General features: G+C 46.4%; 2 protein-coding genes across 8 annotated transcripts in view; both read left to right on the top strand.

Annotated features, from left to right (window-relative positions):
* Window positions 1-10,233, top strand: part of KIF4A (kinesin family member 4A) — a 113,300-nt gene extending 103,067 nt beyond the window's left edge. For all 3 annotated transcript variants that reach the window (XM_084789323.1, XM_084789324.1, XM_084789322.1), the window contains 6 exons: window positions 51-128; window positions 627-725; window positions 1,214-1,390; window positions 7,871-7,987; window positions 9,137-9,259; window positions 9,481-10,233. In XM_084789323.1, coding sequence (XP_084645449.1) covers window positions 51-128; window positions 627-725; window positions 1,214-1,390; window positions 7,871-7,987; window positions 9,137-9,259; window positions 9,481-9,681 — 795 coding nt within the window. In that variant the 3' untranslated portion in view covers window positions 9,682-10,233. The remainder of the gene's footprint in view (window positions 1-50; window positions 129-626; window positions 726-1,213; window positions 1,391-7,870; window positions 7,988-9,136; window positions 9,260-9,480) is intronic.
* A 2,078-nt stretch (window positions 10,234-12,311) lies between these two features.
* On the top strand, window positions 12,312-21,439 carry GDPD2 (glycerophosphodiester phosphodiesterase domain containing 2). 5 transcript variants are annotated; one of them, XM_084790432.1, is made up of 17 exons: window positions 12,312-12,618; window positions 14,193-14,260; window positions 14,495-14,608; window positions 14,862-14,965; window positions 15,238-15,331; window positions 15,500-15,559; window positions 15,771-15,869; window positions 16,086-16,179; window positions 16,377-16,522; window positions 16,649-16,731; window positions 16,830-16,980; window positions 18,889-19,110; window positions 19,293-19,441; window positions 20,033-20,180; window positions 20,322-20,404; window positions 20,652-20,677; window positions 20,770-21,439. In XM_084790432.1, exons 2-17 carry the CDS (start codon window positions 14,219-14,221, stop codon window positions 20,820-20,822), a joined length of 1,668 nt encoding a protein of 555 aa, XP_084646558.1. In that variant the 5' UTR covers window positions 12,312-12,618; window positions 14,193-14,218; the 3' UTR covers window positions 20,823-21,439. The 5 variants fall into 5 exon arrangements, with proteins under 5 accessions (XP_084646558.1, XP_084646560.1, XP_084646562.1 ...); XM_084790434.1 differs by having other exon boundaries at window positions 14,165-14,260; XM_084790436.1 differs by lacking the exon at window positions 14,193-14,260 and adding an exon at window positions 12,755-12,798.
* The last annotated feature ends 1,584 nt before the right edge of the window (window positions 21,440-23,023 follow it).

The following is a 23,023-nucleotide window of genomic DNA, read 5'->3' as shown; positions in this document are numbered from 1 at the left end:
TATTTGGGACTCAAAATATCCCCACCCATAACTGTGCGATCTGGAAATAGGATGAAGAACTTAGAAAGATGCAAGAAGTGTGTGAGCAAAATCAGCAGCTTCTCCAAGAAAACAATGCCATCAAGCAGGTAAGATGACTTCCCACCCACTTGGTAAGCCTCAGGAGACCCTTGTTGTGACTGAGGTTAGGCATTGAAAGCAGCCCTCAGTGTTGATGACTTTATTTAGCCCGCTATTGTAAGGTAGAGTTTTTGTGTGATCCAGTCATTTGCATTTCAAAGTTTTAGAAACACAAGTTTTGCCAAACATGGTGGCACACTCCTTTAATCCCAGCACACCGGAGGCAGAACAGGCAGATCTCTATGAGTTTGAAGCCAGCCTGGTCTACACAGTAAGCTCTAAGCCAGCCAAGGACACCTAGCAAGACTCTATCTCATAAAAACCCACAAGGAAACAAACATACCCCTTCCTGAATCTAATAGTGATCTTAGAAGGTAAGAGTCCTTCAGCGACTGTCACTCAGCCTGACTTTATTGTGATATACAAGGGAGCTAGCTTAGGTTTAACCATGAACACTCCCCAAATCTACCCTAACATTATATACTTTGTCTCTCCTATTCAAACAGAAACTGACCCTCCTCCAAGTAGCCAGCAAAGAGAAACCCCATCTTATGAGAAGTATCCTTCCGTCTCCAGACTCTTCCTTTGAATATATTCCACCTAAGGTAAAAGGTTCAGTCATCTGTAATACCTTTGCATAGCCCAGGTTTGAGTGAGTGTACTAAACCTGTCTTTTGTAAGCGGCTATAAGAAAGAGTAAGGAGTCCCAAATAAAACTAGAGTACAATTTTAAGGAAAATAGGCCTCCAGTTTCCTTAGAAGGCTAATTGTGGTCGATCATGCGCAGTTGCTATGTAACACAGCTGAGAAGGAACAAAAGAAAAGAGCTATGTTCAGCTGTCCATCCAGAGATACTTGTCTTATTTAACCATGACTCTTACTCCCTAAGATGGATTAGCCTCCAGTTTCCAGTTTTTCAAAGACTATGCAAGGTCAAAGGCTAAAGCAGAATTTTTGTGATTGGAAAAACCAAGTGGAATGTATTTAAGAAGTCTGAAATCTCTGTATATACTGCCAGCAATTCTTACTTAGAAGATAGCATGTCATGTGTATTTTTCGAGAACTTTATTAATTAGCTCCATTTCTATTGTAGCCCAAACCTTTCCGTGTTAAAGAAAAATGCCCAGAGCAAAGTTTGACCATCGAGGATCTACAGTATGATTCAGAGCCTTCTGTGACTGAGCCGGAGAATGATGACAATGATGACCATGCTGATGAGGAGTGGATCCCAACAAAATTAGTCAAGGTGTCCAAGAAGATCACCCATGGGGTATGAGCCAACTCCCTAACTTCACTTGTGAGAATTAATTCTCAGGGATCTAGCTTCTGAATCCCAACTTGGTCCCTGTCCTGTATCCAACCACCTTGGAGCTCCTTCCAAGGCATTGACTCCACTAAGGGAGACTTGCTAGACTAGCTAGCTCTCTCTGGACTAAGAGGCCAGCAGGCACATCTGAGCATTCAAGTTGGTTGGCTCCCCTTGGGTTTTCAGGACCATGGTGATCTCTCCCATTTCACTGAAGCTGATTCCCAAGTGATCATCCCAGCCCATAGTGCATGGCTTTTATATATATATGTATATATATTTATATATATATATATATACACACTTGAACCAATCATTATCACACATCATCTTTTCCTAATTATAAAAAAGTCCAGAGAGGAATGTTTGTCTCTTACAGATAGACTTCAGACCCACAAGAGGGAAGTAAATTTGCCCATGGTCACCAAAACAAGTTATAGTCAGTACCTGAAACAGTATTTGGACCAATATGTTTTCCATATTATAGTGTTCGTATTTAAAAAAAAAAAAAAAACTTCGAGGCCAGCCTGGTCTACAAAGCGAGTCCAGGACAGCCAAGGCTACATAGAGAAACTCTGTCTCGAAAAACCAAAACAAAACAAAAACAAAACTTGGACCAGATGCTGAGTGAGGCTGAGTGGGTACTTTATCTTCCTTACCTGTTATGGTGTTTTCTTTTTTCTCACAAGGTTAAGGAGCAAATGGAATCATAGAAAAATAATTAAGAACAAAAATGCTAAATTAAGGCTAATTAGGAATAGTCTGGCTTTGGGGTGTTGTTTTGTTTTGTTTTGTTTTGTTTTGTTTTGTTTTGTTTTGTTTTAGAGATAGTGCCTCATATCATTACAGGCTAGGCTTGAATTCACTATGTAGCCTAAGATGATGCTCAACTCCTGGTCCTCCTACCTCACCCTCCTGAGTGCTAAAATTACAAGTGGGCTTACAATGCCATGCCCAACTCAAACCTATTCTGACTTTAAGGTGTACTTGATTTTACTCCTACAATGCCAGTCCTCCATAATTACCAAAGACAGGTGTTTTGTACTAAAACATTAGTTTCCAAAATACCATGGTTCATCTTCACTAGTCCACCTATGCCCTCTAACCACATTCTCAGAGAACAGGTCCTAACTTAACTCACTGGCTTCCTAGAAGACTTGATTTGACCAGTTTTGTAAAGCCAAATGCTAAAGTGAAGCAGACCACAAGGAACAAACTATTTTGTTGGTCAGGTAGCCACATCAAGAATACAATAATGGGGAAATCAAACACATGAACAGAAAAAAGCATATCTAGTACAATTCTTCTCAGGGAGAATAATTGGGAAGGTTTGGGTTTTGTGGGGTTTTGTTTGTTTGTTTTGTGTGTGTGGTTTGGTTTTATTGTGTGTGTTTTTTTGGCAGGGGTTGTTTGTTTTTGGTTTTTTTGGTTTGGTTTTTCAAGAGAGGGTTTCTCTGTGTAGTGTTGGCTGTCCTAGTCTCACTTTATAGACCAGGCTAGCCTCAAACTCACAGTGATCCACCTGCCCCTGCCTTCTGAGTGCTGGGATTAAAGGCGTGCTCCACCATGCCTGGCCCAGGCCTAGGTTTCTAAGAGTTACAGAGTAAGAAGATAACAATGAATGAGGTGACCGATGCTGAGGGATAAGGTGGAAAGGGAAACACCATGTTGAGAACAAGAGAGAGAATACTTCTCACACAATAAAAGGTATATTGCAGACTCAAACATAGAGTTGGGACACTTGGAAAAAATAAAGCAGTACATGGCTGTCATCAGATCCCCCCAGAACTGGAGTTAGAGGTGGTTGTGAGCTACCATGTGAGTGCTGAGAATCAAATCCAGGTCTTCCGCCAAGGCACCAAGTTCTCTTAACTACACAGAGCCATCTTCCTAGCCCTCAATGTCTGTCTTTCTGTTTATTTCATCAACAAACATTTAGACTATTATGCTTGAAGTAACAGAGTGAGATTAATGTAGATTAAATGGCATCTAATGAGGCAGAATTGGGAAGTATACACAGAAACAAAAGGATAGAGGGCCTAAAACCTTTTGAAAGGAGTTTGCAGGTGTGAAACAATTATGGGTACACTGGTTCTTGTGGAAAGCTTAATACATCAACACTATTGCTCCAACCTAAAAGGAAAATACTGAAGCTTAGCAAATATTGTAACTAAATACAACCTACTATGAATGATAGTGTATTTCTAAAACACTGTAAAATGATGCTCAAGATGGCTGCTATGATCACCATCTTATGCTTACTAAAAAGGTTGCTGAAAGAGTGGCTTTTCCAGAATTAATGGCTTCCTCACTAAGGAGAGGCTAAATGATTGGTCACATGCTATAGTCACAGAGTAACAACTCAAAAGCTAATTAGGCATGGGTTCTGGTCTGGAATATACCAATTGAGTAACCTCAAGCAGAGCACTTACTCTCCCTGAGCCTGCATTCCTAAATGTGCACAATAAAGAGATTAAGCCAGAGTAGATTACTTCTAGTGCTAATGTCTTGAGTCCAAGAACTAGTGAAAATTTTAACAATGCTATCTTCATATGATATTATGTTGTATATGAGAGGTTAAAAGAATATATATGTGGACCTTGTGAGGAATAAAATAATTATATATTTTTATTAAGGTACTGAAAACATCTTTAAATATTTTACATTTGTTACCATTAGTTTTCCTGTTTTCTAAGATAAGATTTTACCTTGGCCTTGAACTCCTTATGTAGCTCAAGCTGGCCCCAAAATCATGATCCTCCTTCCTGGGCCTCCCAGTACAGGTGTGTGATACCATATGTGCCCAAAAGAGAAGATACTCTTGTCTCTCTCTACTTTGCTGATAAAGAGAAGAGCTCAACTTAAAAGTGACTTTTCTGTGGTCATGCTAAGTGTTATATTTGTGAGTAAATGTTTCTAAGTACTACCCTGGTATTCTTTATCCTTTGAGTTTAAAACCTGGTCAGATCTTATTCTTCTGAGACATACGGAACTTTCCAGGCTGTAAAATAGTATTCTCAGCCCTAGTTTTTCTCAAGGGAGATTTTTAAAATAAACCTGGGACTCTACCTCTAGGTGTTCTGAGTGAGTTACTCTGAGGTAGGACTTGGAGTTTTAAAACACTTCCTCTTGAGATTTTTTTAATGTTATGTGTTCTGGGTCCGTGTGCAGGTGCTTGAGCACAGAAGATCATTGGAGCCCTTGGAGCTGGAGTTAATAGGCGGTTGTAAACCACTTGATATGGGTGCTGGGAGCTGAACTCAGGTCTTCTGGAAAAACAGCAACTGTTCTTTACCACTGAGCCACTACCTCTGTAGCCCCAGCTGAGAAGTGGCAAACCTAGGAGTCTTTCTATCTGGGCTGTTTCTTTAGAAAAGCTGGTGAGTTGCCAGCAGTTTTGCTACAGTGTGCCAAAGTCCCTCTCTGGAGTTCTAATCTGCTTCCTGGGATGCGGGAGAATACCATGAAGTTATTGTTTACTAGCCTCTGCTGCCTTGAAGATTAGCAACAGCAGAAGTCCATGACAGCTGGAGTTTAGAAAATGCCTTTTGTATAGGTGAAGTATACTAGTCTATAAATCGTCTGCCAGGTCTTGGCTGTGGAAAAGTCCAATCACTCACGACCGTCCTTCAGGTTCCATTTGTATTATCCCATGTGGTAAAGCAGAGAAACAGTGACAGGGTGAAAGAGCATTTTTGAAGCCTTTAGATGAGTCGTGAGTGGACAGAGAACCCAGGCTACAGTAATAGATCAAGGCCAGAATGAAGGAGTATCAATCAGTAAGACAAAACTCATAGAACCTTTGTCTTTTGCTTGTCTTACTCAAAGTAGCTAGAGATTTTAAATTTTATTATAATGTGTCTTGTTAATAAAGGTGACTAAGATAGACATTCTTTTTTTTTTTCTGTTGGTTTGGTTTGGTGTATTTTGATTTTTGTTTTGGTTGTTGTTGTTGTTGTTGTTGTTGTTGTTGTTTGAGACAAGGTTTCTTTGTGCAATAGTCTTGGCTGTCCTGGAACTCACTCTGCAGACCATGCTGACCTCAAATTCACAGAGATCCACCTGCCTCTGCCTCCTCAGTGCTAGAATTAAAGGTGTGCGCACCACACCCAGCTAAGATGAACATTCTTATCTAATACTATTAGAAATGTAAATTGGTATACCTACTCTGGAAGACAACCTGAAAATATTATCCCATCATGCTCACTTCAGGAACACATATACTAAAACTGTTCTTATTCTTTGATCCAGTAATTATATACATAATAATTCATACTAAGGAAATAGTCATCAACATGGAAATTGTTGTATTCATTCAATGAATCTTTTCTAAGTAGTTTTGTGCCAGGATTGAGCATTATATCTGAAAATACAACAATTAACTTTGTCATTGTGAACACATTCCTATAGGAAAAGACATAGTAACCTGAGAAACAAAATAGTTCTGGATGTGATATAGAAGAAAACAAAACTCCATAGTGAAGTCATAGGGATGCTAGAGAGGGGAAAGGCTGTTTGGGAAACAAAGAGATAAGATGAGATCTAAAGTGAAAAACACCAGGCATGGTGGTACATACCTATAATTCTGGGGCACTCTGGAGGCTAACATGGAAGAATCACAAGTTCAAGGCCAGCCTGGGCTATGTAGTGAAGGCCTAAGTCACAAAAAAGAAAGTAAGAGAAGACGGGGAATTGAGAAGAGAAAAGGGAAGAGCAAATGAAAAGACCTCAGAATAGGAATGGACTTTGTGTCTCAAAGAGTACCTGAGAAGGTCATTGTGACGATCATGTGCTAGAAGTTGGAAAGGGAAAGTTAGGTGTAGTTGGGCCAGATTTAGAGGGCCTTGCCAGTATGCTTTAGATTCTGTGTGTATACAAGGATATTCACTGCAACATGATTTGTAATAGCAAATATTTTCTTTCAAAATTATTTTTTTTCTTTTTGGGACAGGGTTTCTCTGTGTAGCCTTGGCTGTCCCTGGACTCACTTTGTAGACCAGGCTGGCCTAGAACTCACAGCGATCCGCCTGCCTCTGCTTCCCCCTGTGCTGGGATTAAAGGCGTGCACCACCACACCCGGCTTCTTTGAAAATTTTTAATATCTAATATTAGGGGCTCGTTAAATAGATTAATGTGTCTACATGATGTATATAACTTTTGTATATACATATACATATAACTATTGTATATAACTTTTGAAATCATGATTTGAGCTTTCAAATTTTATAGAGTGATATACATTATCTTCCAGATCAGAAAAAAAGGTGTCATTGTAGTTTCCTTTATAGCTACAGATCAAAGATGATAGGTCTCCTGTGAAAATCACCCAAGATCTTGAATTTTATTATACTTAGGATGAGTCCTCAGAGATGTGACCAGAAAGAAATGCTGACAGTTGTGATTTCAGGCCTTGTTAATCACCAAACTGTCAGATTCATTTTGTTGGGAGATTTGCAGGGGTTGTTTGGGATTTCTGAAAGGATCTCACTATGTAGCCCTGGATACTCTAGAATTCTCTATGGAGATTAGGTTGTGTGCCTGTGCCTCCCCGAGTCCTGAGATTTAAAGTTTGGGTTGCCATGACCTGCTGCACAGACTACTCTAAAGCTAGATCTCCCCATATACTCCAATTATACAGCTGATTTGGGGAGACCTAAATGCCAAACATAAATTTATCCCTATTGTATTTTTTATTTCTACTTTCAGTCTATAATTCCAGCCTGTCAAAATATTTTTGAATTGTGATTTTTGTTATCTTACCTATTAATGACTTTCTGCCATTGTTAGAGCCTGATAAATATGTCTATCTTGTAAACTGGCTGAAGGATATCGTGTGTGTGTGTGTGTGTGTGTGTGTGTGTGTGTGTGTGTCTGTGTGTGTCTGTGTGTGTCTGTGTGTGTCTGTGTGTCTGTGTGTGTCTGTGTGTCTGTGTATCTGTGTCTGTGTTGTGAAAACTGCAGTTTCAATGACTTTATTTCCTGTCTTTGGTGATATGTTGAAGATGAGCTGGTGTTCAGAAAAAAAGCCCTAGCTGACACTGGACAAAATGTAGAAATGTGTATTGAAAGAAAATATAGTTTGATAGACAACAATTTGGCTCAGTGCTTAAATAAACGTAACTATGCTACCGTGTTGCCTTTGCCCATGAAATTGTAACTAGTGCTGACCTGATGCTTGACATGTGAGGGTGTTAGGATGGCCCTCTTATCTATCTTCAGCCATACTGCCCAAAAGAGAACATTGACTTGTTTGGTATAACCTGCTCTTAGTTAACCTACGGTGCTTCCTAGTAGTTATGATTAAATGAAAGGAGGGACTAGAGAAGACTAATTTGATAAAGATTATGACACTTTCCTTTGTTCTTAAAAAGACTTGCACATGACGGGAAGGCACTTTAAAATAACCATCTGACTGACGTGCCTTTCCGCAAACCTCTTTTGCAGTGTTCCTGCAAAGGATGGTGTGGGAACAAACAGTGTAGATGCAGAAAGCAAAAGTCAAACTGCAATGTGGCCTGCTGCTGTGACCCCACAAAATGTCGGAACCGCCAACAGAGTCAGGTAAGATCAGTTTTGTGCCCCCTTACCATCCCTTTGAACCTCTCTGGAGTCTCTATCCTTTTTCTCCTTCCACCTTGAAACCTGGACTCTCCTACACAGTACTCTGTGGGCTTCTTCCTTTGCACCCAGAGTTTCACTCCTGGGGATGCACTCCCCACCCCCACCCTCAGTCTTGGCTAAGGGGCTTCTGGGTTGATCTCTGAAACAGGAAAGCAAGAATTTACAAATAGAAACACCAGATCAAACTAGTCAGGAGGCTTAGCTGGAACTGTGAAGGCCATATGCTGAGATGGTAGCTTCCAGAAAGGAAGTTAATCCTTCCAGCATCTTGAGACAGTAGTTAGACTTTAAAGGAAACAAGCATTCCATGGCTTTAGGAAAAGAGCCATAGGAATATAATCTACTAGTCACTGTAGTAAGCCAAGTTAACTGTAACTGTATTTATGTTGTTCCTAGGAAGAACAAACTCAGGAAAAGAAAATATGCCCTGAAAAAAACAGCAGCAAGCAGATTCAGTCCCCATACTTTCCTTATACCTGCCTGTGCCCATGGCAAGAAGTCTTTGCTACAACTTACTATGCATAATACAATACTCCTACCAAGTGTAGTGTAACGAACATTCACCATGCATTTCCTAAACATTTATACAGGAATACTTTGGGCTTGGGCCTACAATTCAATGAAAATAAAGGCACAACATTCCCAAGCTTATGGGACACAATGAAAGCAGTGCTAAGCGGACAGTTCATAGCACTAAATGCCTTCATAAAGAGATTGAAAACATCTCATACAAGTAATTTAATGGCACACTAGGTCCTGTTAAATACCCCAGATTGAACTCAAACTTGTCATCCCTCTGCCACAGCCTCCCTAGTCCTGGGACTACAGGTATATGCCACAACACCCAGCTTGGCCTAATTTTAAAGTCTCCTTCATCGTATGTCCCATTCCAGACTTACATAGTTCCTTGGAGTCTGCCTCATAAGCACAATTACATTCCTTTAGGGACAGAACATGTTAGACGCTATGGCTTCTCCAAACCGTAGGTTTGCTTTGAGTAACTAACTGATAAGCTCCTCAGCACTGGGACCTCCCTGGCTGAAGAGGATCAGGCTGTTTTGTAACTAGAACCTGTCTGCTTGATCTCAGGATAACCCGGACGCTATTGATCAAGCCCAGGATTCTGAAAACTCCTTCAAACTGGAAGATCCCACAGAAGTGACTCCAGGATTAAGCTTCTTCAAACCTGTCTGTGCAACCCCCAATAGCAAGGTGAGGGCTAAATGCAAGACTTGAGAAAACTATGTACACATCCTTCTCTGCATCAGCTGTGATAGATGCCTGGGGGAAATAATTGTAGGGAAGGATATTATCAAATTGTTGGGCACTTGCTGGAGTGTTTGATCTAATAGAGCTGCTGTAGGATGCCTTGTAGAGCCTTTGTAGTGGCTCAGCTGGGCCCATGTATTCATTTCTGTCTCTGTCTTTCCCAGATCCTGAAAGAGATGTATGTTGTAGATCAGATGCTGCTGAAGAAGCCTGCTTCTGTTCCTTCCTCTGACCCCACAGAACTGAAACCTATAGCAACAGAATCACAAGAAAATAATGCCATGGGGAAGAAGAAGAAGCGAGTTCTAGCCAGCAATACCAGCTTCTTCTCTGGTTGCTCTCCTATCGAGGAAGAGTCCCACTGAGGTTATGGCCATTGTCTCGTCTGTCTGCCCTGGACATGCTTTCAGGGTGCAGCACAGAGGGGCAGGGCGTCAATGACTTCTATAGCTTTTAGGTCTTGCTGTTGAGAAAAGGAGAAAGTATCACTGAAAGGAAGAGGACCTTTGCTGAAAGTCGGTCTTTACTATCTAAGCCTTCCACTCCCAAACTACTTTTCTTCTCTAGAAGGGCCAAGCCTTCTATTGGAGAGAGAACCAACTGACCTTGCTGATGACTCATGAGGAGCCAGTCCCCAGTACAATCTAGCTCTCTGTGAGCAGTTCAGTTGTCTCTTCATGGAGCCGAGGCCAACATGCTCTTCTCTTGAGGCCATGCCAGCTTAATGAAGGAGCCTCATGCAGGATGGAGACCTGGTTCAACTCCCTCACTGCACCTCAGGAATGGGGCTGGGAGCTTTCCTGCTTCCTTCCGACTCTGGAGTTCAAGAAAACTTTTAACTGTCTGTGTTACAGTTCACTCTGTATGTGAATGAAAATTTTAAATGTTAAGAAAATAAAGAAACCTTAGCTCATCTACTGTTTGAGGGAGATCCTTCTATGCTAGAAGAAATAAAATTCCAACATGTGTGTGTTCCTCAGCCCCTGGGAAGTCAATTAAGGAAACTCATTACAATTTCTCCACTGATCCACATACTCCCTTATTCTGGGAAAGCTGCCTAGTTTGTTCAGTGTTTTGTTTTGTTTACAGGGTTAGGGATTGAGCACAGGGCACTGGACATGCCAGGCAAACATTTTGTCGCTGAGCTCCACCCTGACCTGGCTTCTTCCCCTTTTCTAGAGGCTGGTGTGAAATATGACTGTTGCATCTCTGCTGCCATGCTGCTCTAGGGAGAAGGAATGACACTAGCAAAGCTAGTGTCTCCACATTCAAGGAGCACCCCTGTCACCACATTCCAGCCATAATTTGCTTCTCACAAGAAAAACACGTTCAAGGATAGGAGCCTGTACTTTACATATAAGAGAATAGAGCATCAGCTTTACCACACTATAGCAAATGCCAGAGAGAATGAGTTTATTTTAGCTCACAGTTTTGGAGATCCTAGGCCTTAGTAGCACTTACCAGATCATGACAGAAGCACATAATGGAACAAAACCGCTCACGTGGCCAGAATGGAAAAAATAGTGGAAGGATCTGGGTTCCATCACCCCTTCAAGAACATGCCCTCCAGAATACTAAAAAAAAAAAAAAATTCCACAAGAACCTACCTCTTATTTAAAGTTTCCACAAACTCCCAAATGGCACCATAGGCCAGGGAACAAGCCTTGAACACTTGGGCCTTTGGGGAACATTGAAAATCTAAAATACAGATAGTACCATGGTACAAAGAAGTAATTATGTAGAGTGACGTTTGTGAGTGATATTTCTGGAAACAGAACCTAATAACACACCATATAGCTCTTCCCAATGCCCTACAATCTGATTAATGGGTATAGAACCACACTGCTTTTCAGTTACTTAACAAAAACTACTGCCCCCTTGCTTTCTCCCTTGAAAAGGGAGAGGAGAGTCATGGCTTACTCCTTACCTTGCATCAGGTTTCTCCTCCCCAGTTAGACGCTAGAAGAGGGCAGCCTTGCAGCACCACCACATACAGGCTAGGTTTGAAGCCTTTGGGGAGTTTGCAAGTCTTGAGACTTGTTCATGCATATTGAATCCTGCCGTGCCCCACCCCCACCCCTAAAACGCTCTTAAACCATCCCCACACACACAAGAAAGCAGGACTCTAGAATCCGCCACAACCTAAGCAAAGGAAATTGAAAAACAACCTGCCAAGAATGACTCTCTAGGTGACCCACTGGCCCTCCCTGGCGTCCTGCCAGCAAGCAGCCTTGCTTCTCTTTGCATTTTAATTCTAAGAGCTAAGAGAACCTCTGCGATTGCCAAATAGAGCCTGTGGATACAATGGGAAAGCTGAGAGGGAGGGAACCAGCTCCTGGCAGAAGAGAGCCAGTCACTTGAAAATGAGTGTGGGGAGGGGGAGGGGAAAAACAGCTTATCTGTAAGAAGCCCTTTCCCACCAACACCTCAATAGTGCTAACACACAGACCCCCCAAGTCACCACACCACATCAGCCACAATCCAAGAGCTCTCCATCAAGCCCCTCTCAGCTCACAGGCAATCTTGTGCCTTATGCTGACCACAACTTGCTAAGCAACTTGCTGCTTTTGTACATGTTCATCTTCCAAACGCCTGGTATCCTAATACACTATACACGCCTTCCGTAAACAAGGCAGCGAAACTGGTATCCTGGATGAGCACCTTATATGCGGTGGAGTGAGGGCTGTTTGAATACATCCATAGGGACCCCTGGTACAGGGATAGGGCAACTTGCTGCCCAGAGTTCCTAAGTCACTTCAAGAGCATCACATAGGATTGGAAGTTGTATTCCCCAGGAAGCTTGAGGTTAGATTTATTCATATGCTCAAGAGTTTCCAGGAGACTGGCAGGGCTTCTCCTCACTGCCAAGTTGCAAAGTTGTGTGGTCACCCACCCCCCACACACACTCCCACCCTCCACGCCAGCTTCCCTCTCTTCTATGCCCTCAGTCCTCGCCTCCTAGAGCCAAGACAAAGCCCTCTGGCAGTGACTGGGAGGGGAACAGGAGGAGGGACAGAGGGATGGGGAAGGCTGCACAAAGGAATTCCTCACACCAAGCCCCCTGACCGCCAGCTCCAGCGAGTAAAACCCCTCCGGCTCACTTGGCGCCCATCTTCCCACCATGGCTGGGCTCGGGCCCTAGAGCCTCTGCGGACTTCCAAGAAGACCCACACTTCTTCCTGTAGGTGGCAACAGTGACACCTGTTTGACCAGTGAGGCTGAGCCAGGGACTGCGTGAGGGAGGAGGCAGACAACTCGGAGAGAAGCTGGGAAGCAGAGCTGCTCGGCCCGCTGAGTAAAAGGTGTGAGGTCTCGGGAAGGCTGAGGGCTATCGGTGGGAGCTGGGGAGTGAAGAACCTGCTCAAGCCGGCAGGGATGGAGTCCGGGGGCGGGGGTTAGGCAGCACCCCTGTCAGATTCCCTGCCTGGGGTCTTTCAGACTGGCCACATGCTGTTCCATCTTCCAGGCAGCTCTTGAGGGAGGTAGGACTCTGGAAATCTGGGGTACAGGGGAATGACCCTAGAGGAAGCAAGGGGTGTGGATTGGTGCTCAGGACAGACTACTGTAGCCCAGTTCCGGAATGGGGAGAAGCAGGGGCCTCCCTTTGGATTGACTACAGTCTCCTGGGAAGGGACCCACAAGGTAAAGGTTTCCTTCCCCAGCTCCCATCCCTGTACTCCCTAGATGGGGAGGGGGGCTCCTTTCCCAAGGGGAACTTAGGAGTAAGAGAGCAGTCTCAAGAACAGACACACCTTGCCCTCTTGCGGGAGCCCTCCCACTGTGCACCCCTTAAGACTCCACAGAGTGAACAAGGGGGCCCTGTCTCTTTGTACAGGACAGTTACACACATCCACACAAGAGGGAAGGAGGGGGAGAAAGAGAGAGAGACAGTGACAGAGAGGAGGGACAGAGAGAGAGAGACAGTGAGACAGGGGGGGGGCAGAGACAGACAGAGGAGAGGAGAGAGGAGGAGAGAAGAGGAGAGGTTATCCTGGAGCTCCTTTACAGTCATTTTAAAAGCCGTTTGTACTGGCAGTCACTAGTCCACTAGTATACACACATACATATGCTGACACATCACATTCAGTCACACCCTGCTTACATTGGTGGTTCAGTAGTAGAAGTCTCACCTGCAGCACACTGCATAACCTCTCACGTGGAGTCACACTCACAAGGCAAGCCCAGTTTATAGATAAGCTTGGTCTCAGCCATACTCAGAACCATAAGGTGCAGGAGTACCATGCCCCAAGACAACTCCCCTGCCACCACCAGCCTCCCTACACACATACACGCGTGCGCACGCACACACACACACACACACACACACACACACACACACACACACACATGCACCTTTGCCCTGTGTGTGTATTGTACTTTGATTCAGGAGAACTCAAAGGGTGGGGCCCCTGGGAAAGGGAAGACAGGAGCTGGATTTCTATTTGGGGTGGAGGGTGACTGTACATGATAACCAGGCAGGAAAAGGACGAGGCTAGAGGTGGGGAGACTTGGATTTTCTGGGCTGTGCAGGTGGGAATGGGGCTCCTTTAGAAAGGCTGGGAGTCAGGGATCCAGTCAGCCCGTTCCCTTAACCCCTGAGAAGTGGACACAGAGAATTTTTCAGTCAGGGCTTTGTGGTTTGTTCTATCTCTGTATCCATAGCAACTAGTCAACTGGCTGTACCTCCCTTAGCCTGGGGTCAGAATGGGAACCTCTGCTTCAGGTTACTCCTGCTTCCTGCATGGAAGAAAGCATTTGGCTGCCTCAAGCTCAGGCAGATCTGCCTTAACATGTTGAACTGAGTGTGCCCCACCCTGGGGCAACTTCTCCTAATTTCCTCTGGGCAAGCACTCCCAACCCAGATGTCATTAAATAGGAAGAAGCTGAAGAAAATGGATACACATGATGCCTACAAAAAGGCTGGACTGCTTACTGACTTCCCAGGTATCAAAAATAAGGGGCAATGAAAGACTCCAGAAACGGTCCCTATTTTCCAGGTCTGGAACCAGTTACCACATCAAATCCAGAGCTCTGGGTCTTCCCTGTGACCAGCAACCTTCTTGCTGAGTAACTGCCTAGGCTTCTATCTACATACCCCAGGCTCCTCAGATACACAGGCAGGGAAGCTGGGATCGAGCTCTGTCAGGCTTCCTGATGCTTAAGTGTTCTTTCCCCCAGGCCTTCACTATGGCCGAGTCCTCCGGCTGTTGCTCCATCTGGGCCCGCTGCCTCCACTGCATGTACAGCTGCCACTGGAGGAAATGTCCTAAACAGAAGATGCAAACCAGCAAGGTAGAGTCGGGTCGGGATGTGGGGAGGCCACAAGTTAGAAGGCAAATGCTGCTTGGAGGGACAGTGACAGGAGATTGACTGTATTCATAGACAGCTGGGAGGAAGGGTTTTTTTTTTCCTCCCCAGGAAGAAAATCTCCCTCAAATACAGGAAGAGCAATTCAGCGCAGGGCAGGAAACTGAGCCGCCATCCTGGGGGCCTCTGCTTGTGAAATGGGGATCATGCTGAGAGCTTCTCTTCTGCCCCTTTGCAGTGCGACTGTATCTGGTTTGGCCTGCTCTTCTTTACCTTCCTCCTGTCCCTGGGATGGCTGTACATCGGGCTTGTCCTTCTCAACGATCTGCACAACTTCAATGAGTGTGTCCTGTACCACCCACCCCTTCCTCCGCATCCCCGGTGCTCAGTACCCATTCTCAGTCATCCCCCAGCTCAACGTGGCCCCTGAATCCCATCACTTCCATCCTCCTTAGACAATTCCTCCAAGAAACCTCCTAAACTCTGCCCTTGGCCCCGATGAAGCATTTCCCCCTCACTGCCATCTAGTTATTTTCCTGAATCTAGCCACCTCGACTCCCAGCTCCCCTCGGGTCACCTCTTCCACCTGAACACCTTCCTTTACCCTCCTACAGATTCCTCTTCCGCCACTGGGGACTCTGGATGGACTGGTCCCTGATAGTCCTGCTGGTCGTCTCTCTACTGGTCACATATGCATCCTTACTATTGGTTGGTCCAGGGATATCTTGCCTAACTCCCACATAAGCCCTCCATTCCTGCTCAGGGCTACTGTCTTGTTCTCATCCTAGCCCCTGAGGGGAAGAGGATAATTCTTGGGTGGGAAGGAGATGTCAGTCTGTGCAAATCCTCCTAAGTTTCCCTACACTCTGTTCCCAGCTCCTGGGCCTGTTCCTGCAGCTCTGTGGACAGCCTCTACAGCTTCACGGTCTCCACAAGGTACAATGAAGTGGCCGTGAAGGGGAAAAGGGATGCTTGCTAGAGAGCTTTCACTGTTCTCTCTCTGGGACCCAGGCCAGGACCTGAAACCCAGTACCATATTTCCTGAGTGAAAAGATCGTAGATGTGTTCCGCAGAATGAAGAGGTAGCCCCGGTAGCCATGAGCCTAGGCTGGCAAAAGAAGGCCTATTCTTTCTCTCCTGGCCCCAGGTGCTGCTGCTCTTCATTATGTTTCTGGTAGCCATGGGCCTCGTGGGACTGGATATCCAATGGCATCAGGAGTGGCATAGTTTACGACTGTCACTGCAGGTGAGTGGCTGATCTGTCTATGTGGGAGCCTTGGCCCATGGCCAATTCTGGCACATTACAGTGACCCTGGTCCCATGAGATTGCAGATCTTTCTGAACTCCAAAAGTTAGCCCCTAAGAGGGAAAAAAGCCGAGTGTGTGTATGTTGGAGGGGGGTGGGGGTGGGGGCGTGGAGACAGCAGGAAGAAGAGTGTTCCTCATGAGCTGTTACCCACAGGCCACAGGCCCGTTCCTTCACATTGGAGCAGTTGCTGGAATCACCTTCCTGGCCTGGCCTATAGCTGATATGTTCTACCGTATCCAACTAAGAGGTGCCAACTTCAGCCCGCTCTCTCTCTCTCTCTCTCTCTCTCTCTCTCTCTCTCTCTCTCTCTCTCTGTCACTGGACACCAGCATCCCTCCCTCCCACTGCTCGTTCAGTTTCCTGTACCTGAGCTCTGCCCTCTGCCCCTAGAGTCCCACCTCGCCTATTGCCTTTCCCCAAAAGCCTGTCCTCCACTTTCTACAGGCCCCAAGGTGCTGCTACTGTTCCTGTTTTTTGGAGTCACTCTGATCATTTACCTGGCCCCTCTGTTCATCTCTTCTCCCTGCATCCTGAAACTCAGAGATTTACCCCCCAAGCCTGGGCTCATAGGACACCGAGGGGCCCCCATGGTAAGTGACCGGCAGAAACCTGGGCACATAAAGAAGAATCTGCTCCTCTAGGTTTCAATGATCAGGCCCATGGGTTCCCAGGCCTTCACCCTTCCCTGCTACCTCCTCACCAACTCCCTTTGCCAGCTGGCCCCGGAGAATACCCTGATGTCCCTGCGGAAGACAGCTGAGTGTGGAGCTGCTGTGTTTGAGACAGATGTGATGGTCAGGTGATGGAGGGTGGGGCCCAGAAGGCTGGTGGGCTGAGGGACTCAGGAAAAGGTGGCCGCTCCAGAGCTTGATCACCTGACACTCCTTGTGCCCGTAGCTCGGATGGCGTCCCCTTTCTCATGCATGATGAGCGGCTAAGTAGGACGACCAATGTAGCCTCCGTGTTTCCAGAGCGAATCTCAGCCCACAGCAGTGACTTCTCCTGGGATGAACTGCAAAGACTCAATGCTGGAGCCTGGTTCCTCGAGGTGAGGATAGCAGCCAAGAAGAGGCCACCACTTCAAGGGCACTTGGGGCAGAGTCCATTCCAGCAATACACTTCTTGCTGCACCCTGTGCTGGTCAGTAAGAACAGTCTGTGCCCTAGGTCACTCCCACATAGTAAGAAGGAGAGCCTAAGCAAAAGATGATTGGAATCGGAAATAGAGCAATAAAAATACTTCTCCTGGGCAGATGGGAGTGAGGCAAGAATGGGGGATTAGTTCTGCAGTGTTAGGATAGAACCCAGAGCCTTGACTAGGCAAATACTCTACCCCCAACACACACTCCAAACACTTGCTTGGGACATGGAGTTCTACTTTGAAGCTTAGAGTATGGAGAATGGCCAGAAATATGAATCGGTCTCTAGAGAACAAAAAGTAACTCAATTTAGCTAGATGATACAATTCGTGGAAGTCATAAGAAACAGAGGCTTGATCTTAAGGAAGTATGAATGTTGTACATTCAAGTGTTGATTTTAATCCTCAAAGCAGTGAAAAATATTCAAAAGGAAACTTTAGTTTTACAGTCTTTTCCTGATTGCAAAAGTAGTGTTTGTCCACTGTAAAAAAAAAAATTTTTTTTTTCAGAAAGCTGGGCAGTAGTAGCGCATGCCTTTAATCCCAGCACTCAGGAGGCAGAGGGAGGTGGATCTCTGTGAGTTCGAGGCCAGCCTGGTCTACAAAGTGAGTCCAGGACAGTCAAGGCTACACAGAGAGACCCTGTCTTGAAAAACTAAAAAGTAAAAATTAGAAAAATAATTTATGAATTGGAATCTCCCATAATCCAACTGTCTAAAATATGCACTGATTATATATGTGTGTATATATTTTTTTTTCTCAAAAAGATAGGAACACAACACAAACTTGCAGTTTGCTTTTTCTTTTATAAATTTAAGTCTATGTCTGATGGCCTATCAGAGTGATTAAGAACTAAGATTGTCTATATTTGAACTTTGGCTTCAGCACTTGCTAGCTATGGTGACGCTGGCCAATAGTCTGTTCCTAGCCAATCTGTGTCTCTGTTTCTTCATTTGTTCATCAGGGATAATAAGTGCAGTACTTACTTCCCTTCTAGGGCTCTTGGTCAGATCGTCAGCTCATACACACGAAGTACCTAGTACCCTGCACGTAGCAAATGTCCACTGTTATCCAGCTTCCTCTATGTCATTAGTTGATAATAAGGGAAGGTGGGCAGAATGGCAGACGCTTGGAACAACCACAAGGAGGAATGGGAGAAAGGGCCAAGCAAGAAGGAGTGAAAGGTTTGGCAAGCCACAGTGAGCAGAAACAGGGAGTACAACCCTAAGAGTCCCCATGCCTTGGTCTGCCTCGGACAGTGTGCAGCCCCCAGGTCTAGAGGTGGAAGGGGCAGACAGTTTGGAGGGAGGGCACAAGGTAGAGTAGGAGAGGAGTCTCTTGAGAGCATGGGGAAAGTAATTCAAGCTGAGGCTGGACTCTAGGTGGGGATGCAGGTGCAGTGAGAACAGAGTTGAAGGACCAGGAGGAAAGCAAAGGGTCAAGAGCACAGAGGTCTCTATGAAACTGAAAAGGTGGTGCAGCGGGAGAAAACCAGTTATGAACCCAGAGCAGTTAGGATGCTGAAGCCAGAGTAAGATTAGATGGAAGAAAACAACCATTTAGAGACGGAAAGGCCCTGGCTCAGAGGTAGGCAGAATCTGAATACACTTGGTAAGATGGAGAGCAGCTAGATGAGTGTGATACCTCATTTATTTAATCCCAGCACTTGGGAGGGAAAAGCAAGAAGCTCACTGTGCAATCCAAGCCAGCCAGCCAGGGCGGCATAGGGAGGCTCTGTCTCAAAACAACCAAATAGCAAGGATTGGGAGAAAAATCTAGAGGCTTCTTGTGATGTTGAAATAATTTCCCTCTCTTCTAGAGGCGACCCTTCTGGGGGGCCAAAGAGTTGTCAGGCTCTGATCGGAAGGAGGCTGCGAATCAGACCGTGCCAGCATTAGAAGACCTACTGAAGGAAGCAGCAGCGCTCAACCTTCACATCATGTTTGACTTGCGCCGACCTCCAAGAAACCACACATACTACGACACTTTCGTGAATCAGACATTGGAGGCTGTGCTGAGTGCAGGAGTGCCCCAAGCCATGGTGATGTTGTTCAGGGCTCCCCAAACCCCCCTTTTTGCCCCTCTTCCCACCCTACCTTCCTTAGGCCATGATAACTTGGCCTCCTACTTCCTGCCCTCGCCTTCCTCCAAACCTCTCTCCCCACTGTCCCTGGAACCCCTAGAGCTTTCTTTACTTTTATCTTCATTGTCGCTGAACCACAGGTTCATTGGCTCCCGGATGAAGATCGTGCTAATGTGCAACAACGGGCCCCCAGAATGCGCCAGATCTATGGACATCAGAGTGACAACAGGACTGAGAGGCCCCAGTTTCTCAACCTCCCCTATCAAGACCTGTCAGTGTTGGATATCAAGTGAGTGCCCAAGAAAAGGAATAAAGAGGACCCCAAGGTTGACCGTCAGGAAAGAACCAGAGCAGGTGGTGCAATAGCTATTCATGCATCCATTCCCACAATGGCTACCTATTGACTGATTGCTGTGAACCACGCAGCATTCATTGTAGACTTAAATTAATGTGACTACACATGGGAAAGGTCCCGGCTCTCATGGAATTTAGAAACCAGCAAAAGATATGGACAATAAATCAGCCAAAATACATTTCTGTATTATGAAAACACATGGTACGGTGGTGATTGGGGTTTGGAGTAGGAGCCAGGGAAGCTGCATTTGGAAGCACTGAGGAGGTAATGGCTGAGCTGAGTGCCAGATGATTACAAGGAGCTAATTATGGGGAGCAAGGAGAGAAGAATGAGCAAGAAAGGAAGCAAGGCTGGAGAGATAGCCTGGAATCCAAGTGGATCGGGCTTTGTAGGCCACGGGAACAATTTTAGGATCATTCCCCATCACAGAGATCCATCAAGAAGAGGGTGGGTTCAGGGCAGAGAGTCTCAGACATGAGCTGGGCAACTCCTGGCCGTTCCCCCATTCCTTTCCCACGTCCACAGGGTGCTGCACCAGGATAATGTGTCAGTGAACCTATTTGTAGTGAACAAGCCCTGGCTCTTCTCCCTGCTCTGGTGTGCAGGGGTAGATTCTGTCACCACCAACGACTGCCAGCTGCTGCAGCAGATGCCTCACCCCCTCTGGCTTATTGTAAGGCGCTAGAACTGTCACCACCCCTCATCTCCAATCCCTTATTCTCCTTCAATTGTCCTCTTTCGTTCTTACTTCCCCCCACATGCTACTCTTGGGGGGCTCTGGCCACTGATGATGGGCCCTTCTCTGATTCCATAGCCTCCTCGAACATACTTAATGATATGGATCAGCACCAACTGTGCCTCCATTCTACTGCTTTCGCTTATCTTCGTCCTCCGAGGGTGAGTGCTTCTGTCCTTGTCTCCTGGGCCCCTTCCCGAGGCCCCTACATAAAGAGGCTGATTCTGGCTTGAATGTGCTGCCTGGAATTGGGACTTGGTCCACTCCAATTTTGAGCCTTCCTTATCCCAGTAAAATGTCTTTACCCTGGGAGAAGCCATGTGGAGAGCCACCCCCCCCCCCCGCCCGGGTTGGAAAGTTGGGCTACCCACTGGTGGAACTCACAATAGAAAGCCTTTCTCTCTCTAGGAGATGTGCTGAGAGAAACAGAACTGGTAAGAGTTGCCCCTTTCCATCTCGCTTTCTCTTCCTAATTTCCCCTTGCTTCGCTCCCTTATGCAACTGATCTCTCCCTCCACTTCCCTAGGCTTAGAAACAGCAGTGCTGCTGACCAAGATCAACAAGTTTACCTCAGAGTGAATGCCGGGCCCAGGCCCCCGCCAGCTGCAGTGTAAGGCCCCTGTGCGCACTGCTCAAGGGGAATGAGAGGGGCTCAAGGGGGACGTCGTGGACCGAAGCGTTTGGAGGAGGCGGACACTACAAACAGAAGCTTTTGAACTAAGAGGGCCCTCTGTCCAGATGGTGGGCATGTCTCAAGCTGCCATGGAATTTGCTGCCTTTGGTGTTTTGACATGAATTAGCTGGAAAGCTAGTGAGTGACAAGAAGTTACTCCCAACATGAGATGAAAGCAAGGAAGTGAGAGAGATTGCCAAGATCACACTTTAGGCTTGTGTGCGCACGTACTTGACTAGAAGATGAAGGGTGTGTCAGGGTGGGATAGCTCAGAATGGGGACTGAAGGAAATTTGACCAAATGGCCTTTCCGGGAGCACTCTGAAGATGATGAAGACAGTCCCCACTCCATGCCCTTTCTCTCCCCGCTCCCACAATTTAGCCTTTCTCCTGCCTACAGGTTGGAAGCTGAAAAGTTCATTTAGCAATGTAATTCTGTGCCTATGGTGGATTTTTGTGGCAAGCAGTGAGTGGTTCTTGTATCTCGCCTGTTAATCTGTTATTCAATGAATTTTTAATTGTCATTTGGTCACAGTCTAATCACTCTGTGCTGGAGCTGGAAAGATGTTCATTCCATCTGGAACTGGATGGAACATGACATTGAGAGGTCATCCTCATGAGGAGATTTGCGGGCAGGAGGTGGAAAGACCACCACCACCCTCCCCAGCAGGCTGTAGGGTAGCGGCTACTGCCAGGAGCAGGGTGGCCCAGGAGCTTTGCGCAGGGGTGGCATTGTAGCTCCACCTTGTGGCCACTCCCTCCGAGGTCTGGTTCCCTGGATACAATGATGTACTTTGATGAATGCCAACAGTTTTCCTTGTGGGTTCCGGAACTTGGTGTCCTTGACTTCAGACTCTGAGGGCAAGGTCTGATTTCCACAATTTTTGTTTTCTTCTCTGGGGTCTGGTTCTAGCTAGCCTTCCCCTTGAAGAGCAAATCCCTCAATAGGTTGCTGCTTGTAAAGCTAATGTGCTAAGGTGGCCATTGCAGAGCTGACCTGGTGATGGCAAGGCAGGTAAAAAGGGAGTGGGAAGTTAAGACCAAAACTGGGACAAGCAGGGCCTCTGTGCCTGTCCCTGCAACCCTCCACTCCACTGCTGTTCGTCCTGGTTGCCTCTATTCAAAGGTCAGTCAGATGAAGATTTTTAGTCAGGATAGGAAAAGGCCTTAGATTCCTTCTCTCCCACCAGATCAGCACTAGCACCTTGGGACAAGACCCTACCTCTCCCATCCCCCACCCTTTGGTTACCCGTAGCCATGGGAACTACAATTCCCAGTATGCCTCTGAGCACTCACGGTCTCCTGTGGATGGAGGCGAGTTTGAATTGGTCACAGCGGCTGAGAGTGCGCCACTGACCACACCACACTCACACACTCTCCTCCCTCTCCCTCCCTCCCTCCCCTCCCCCTCCCCCTCCCTCTGTTTCTTTCCTCCCCGCCCCCTCACTCTTGTAGTCCGCCACACCAACACACCTGCCCCACTGACCCAGGTGGGATCCATTGGGCGGACAACAGTGCTGGCGGGTGGGAGCCTGGAAACACACAGGAGCCAGCCCTGTGGGCACCATCTGAGCCGCGCCTTCCTAAACGTGCACGTTACCTTAAACTGATCATCTGCATTTCACCTTTCCCTCCTCTGATCCCCGCTCTTCAGTCTAGCCCACTACTAACCTCAGTTCTTGGAGCCTCAGCCTGTCAGGTATTGTGTGGTGTTTCCTTTGGGCATATACTTGCTTCCCACCTTATAGACTTTTTTCTGCCCTTGTCAGTTACCCAGGCTCTTCCTTCCCTTCCCTTCCCTTCCCTTCCCTTCCCTTCCCTTCCCTTCCCTTCCCTTCCCTTCCCTTCCCTTCCCTTCCCTTCCTTTCCCTCTTTCCCTCCCCTCCCCTCCCCTCCCCTCCCCTCCCCTCCCCTCCCCTCCCCTGCACTCCCATCAACCTCCAGCCACACAGCTCTAACCTCACAATTTGCCTCCAGCCCTCTAATTTCAATGTTCAAATTCCCAGAGTACCAGCAGCAACTCAGACTGTGCTCCAAGCTCCTGTGTAGAGAGTTCTGAGGCAGGCAGTGCACACTCTTCTTCCTAGGGGGACCAGACAGCTGTAGGC

This window comes from Acomys minous, assembly GCF_964271855.1.
Source record: "Acomys minous genome assembly, chromosome: 7".
Classification (NCBI taxonomy): domain Eukaryota; kingdom Metazoa; phylum Chordata; class Mammalia; order Rodentia; family Muridae; genus Acomys; species Acomys minous.
This window is presented reverse-complemented; position numbering and strand designations above follow the sequence as displayed.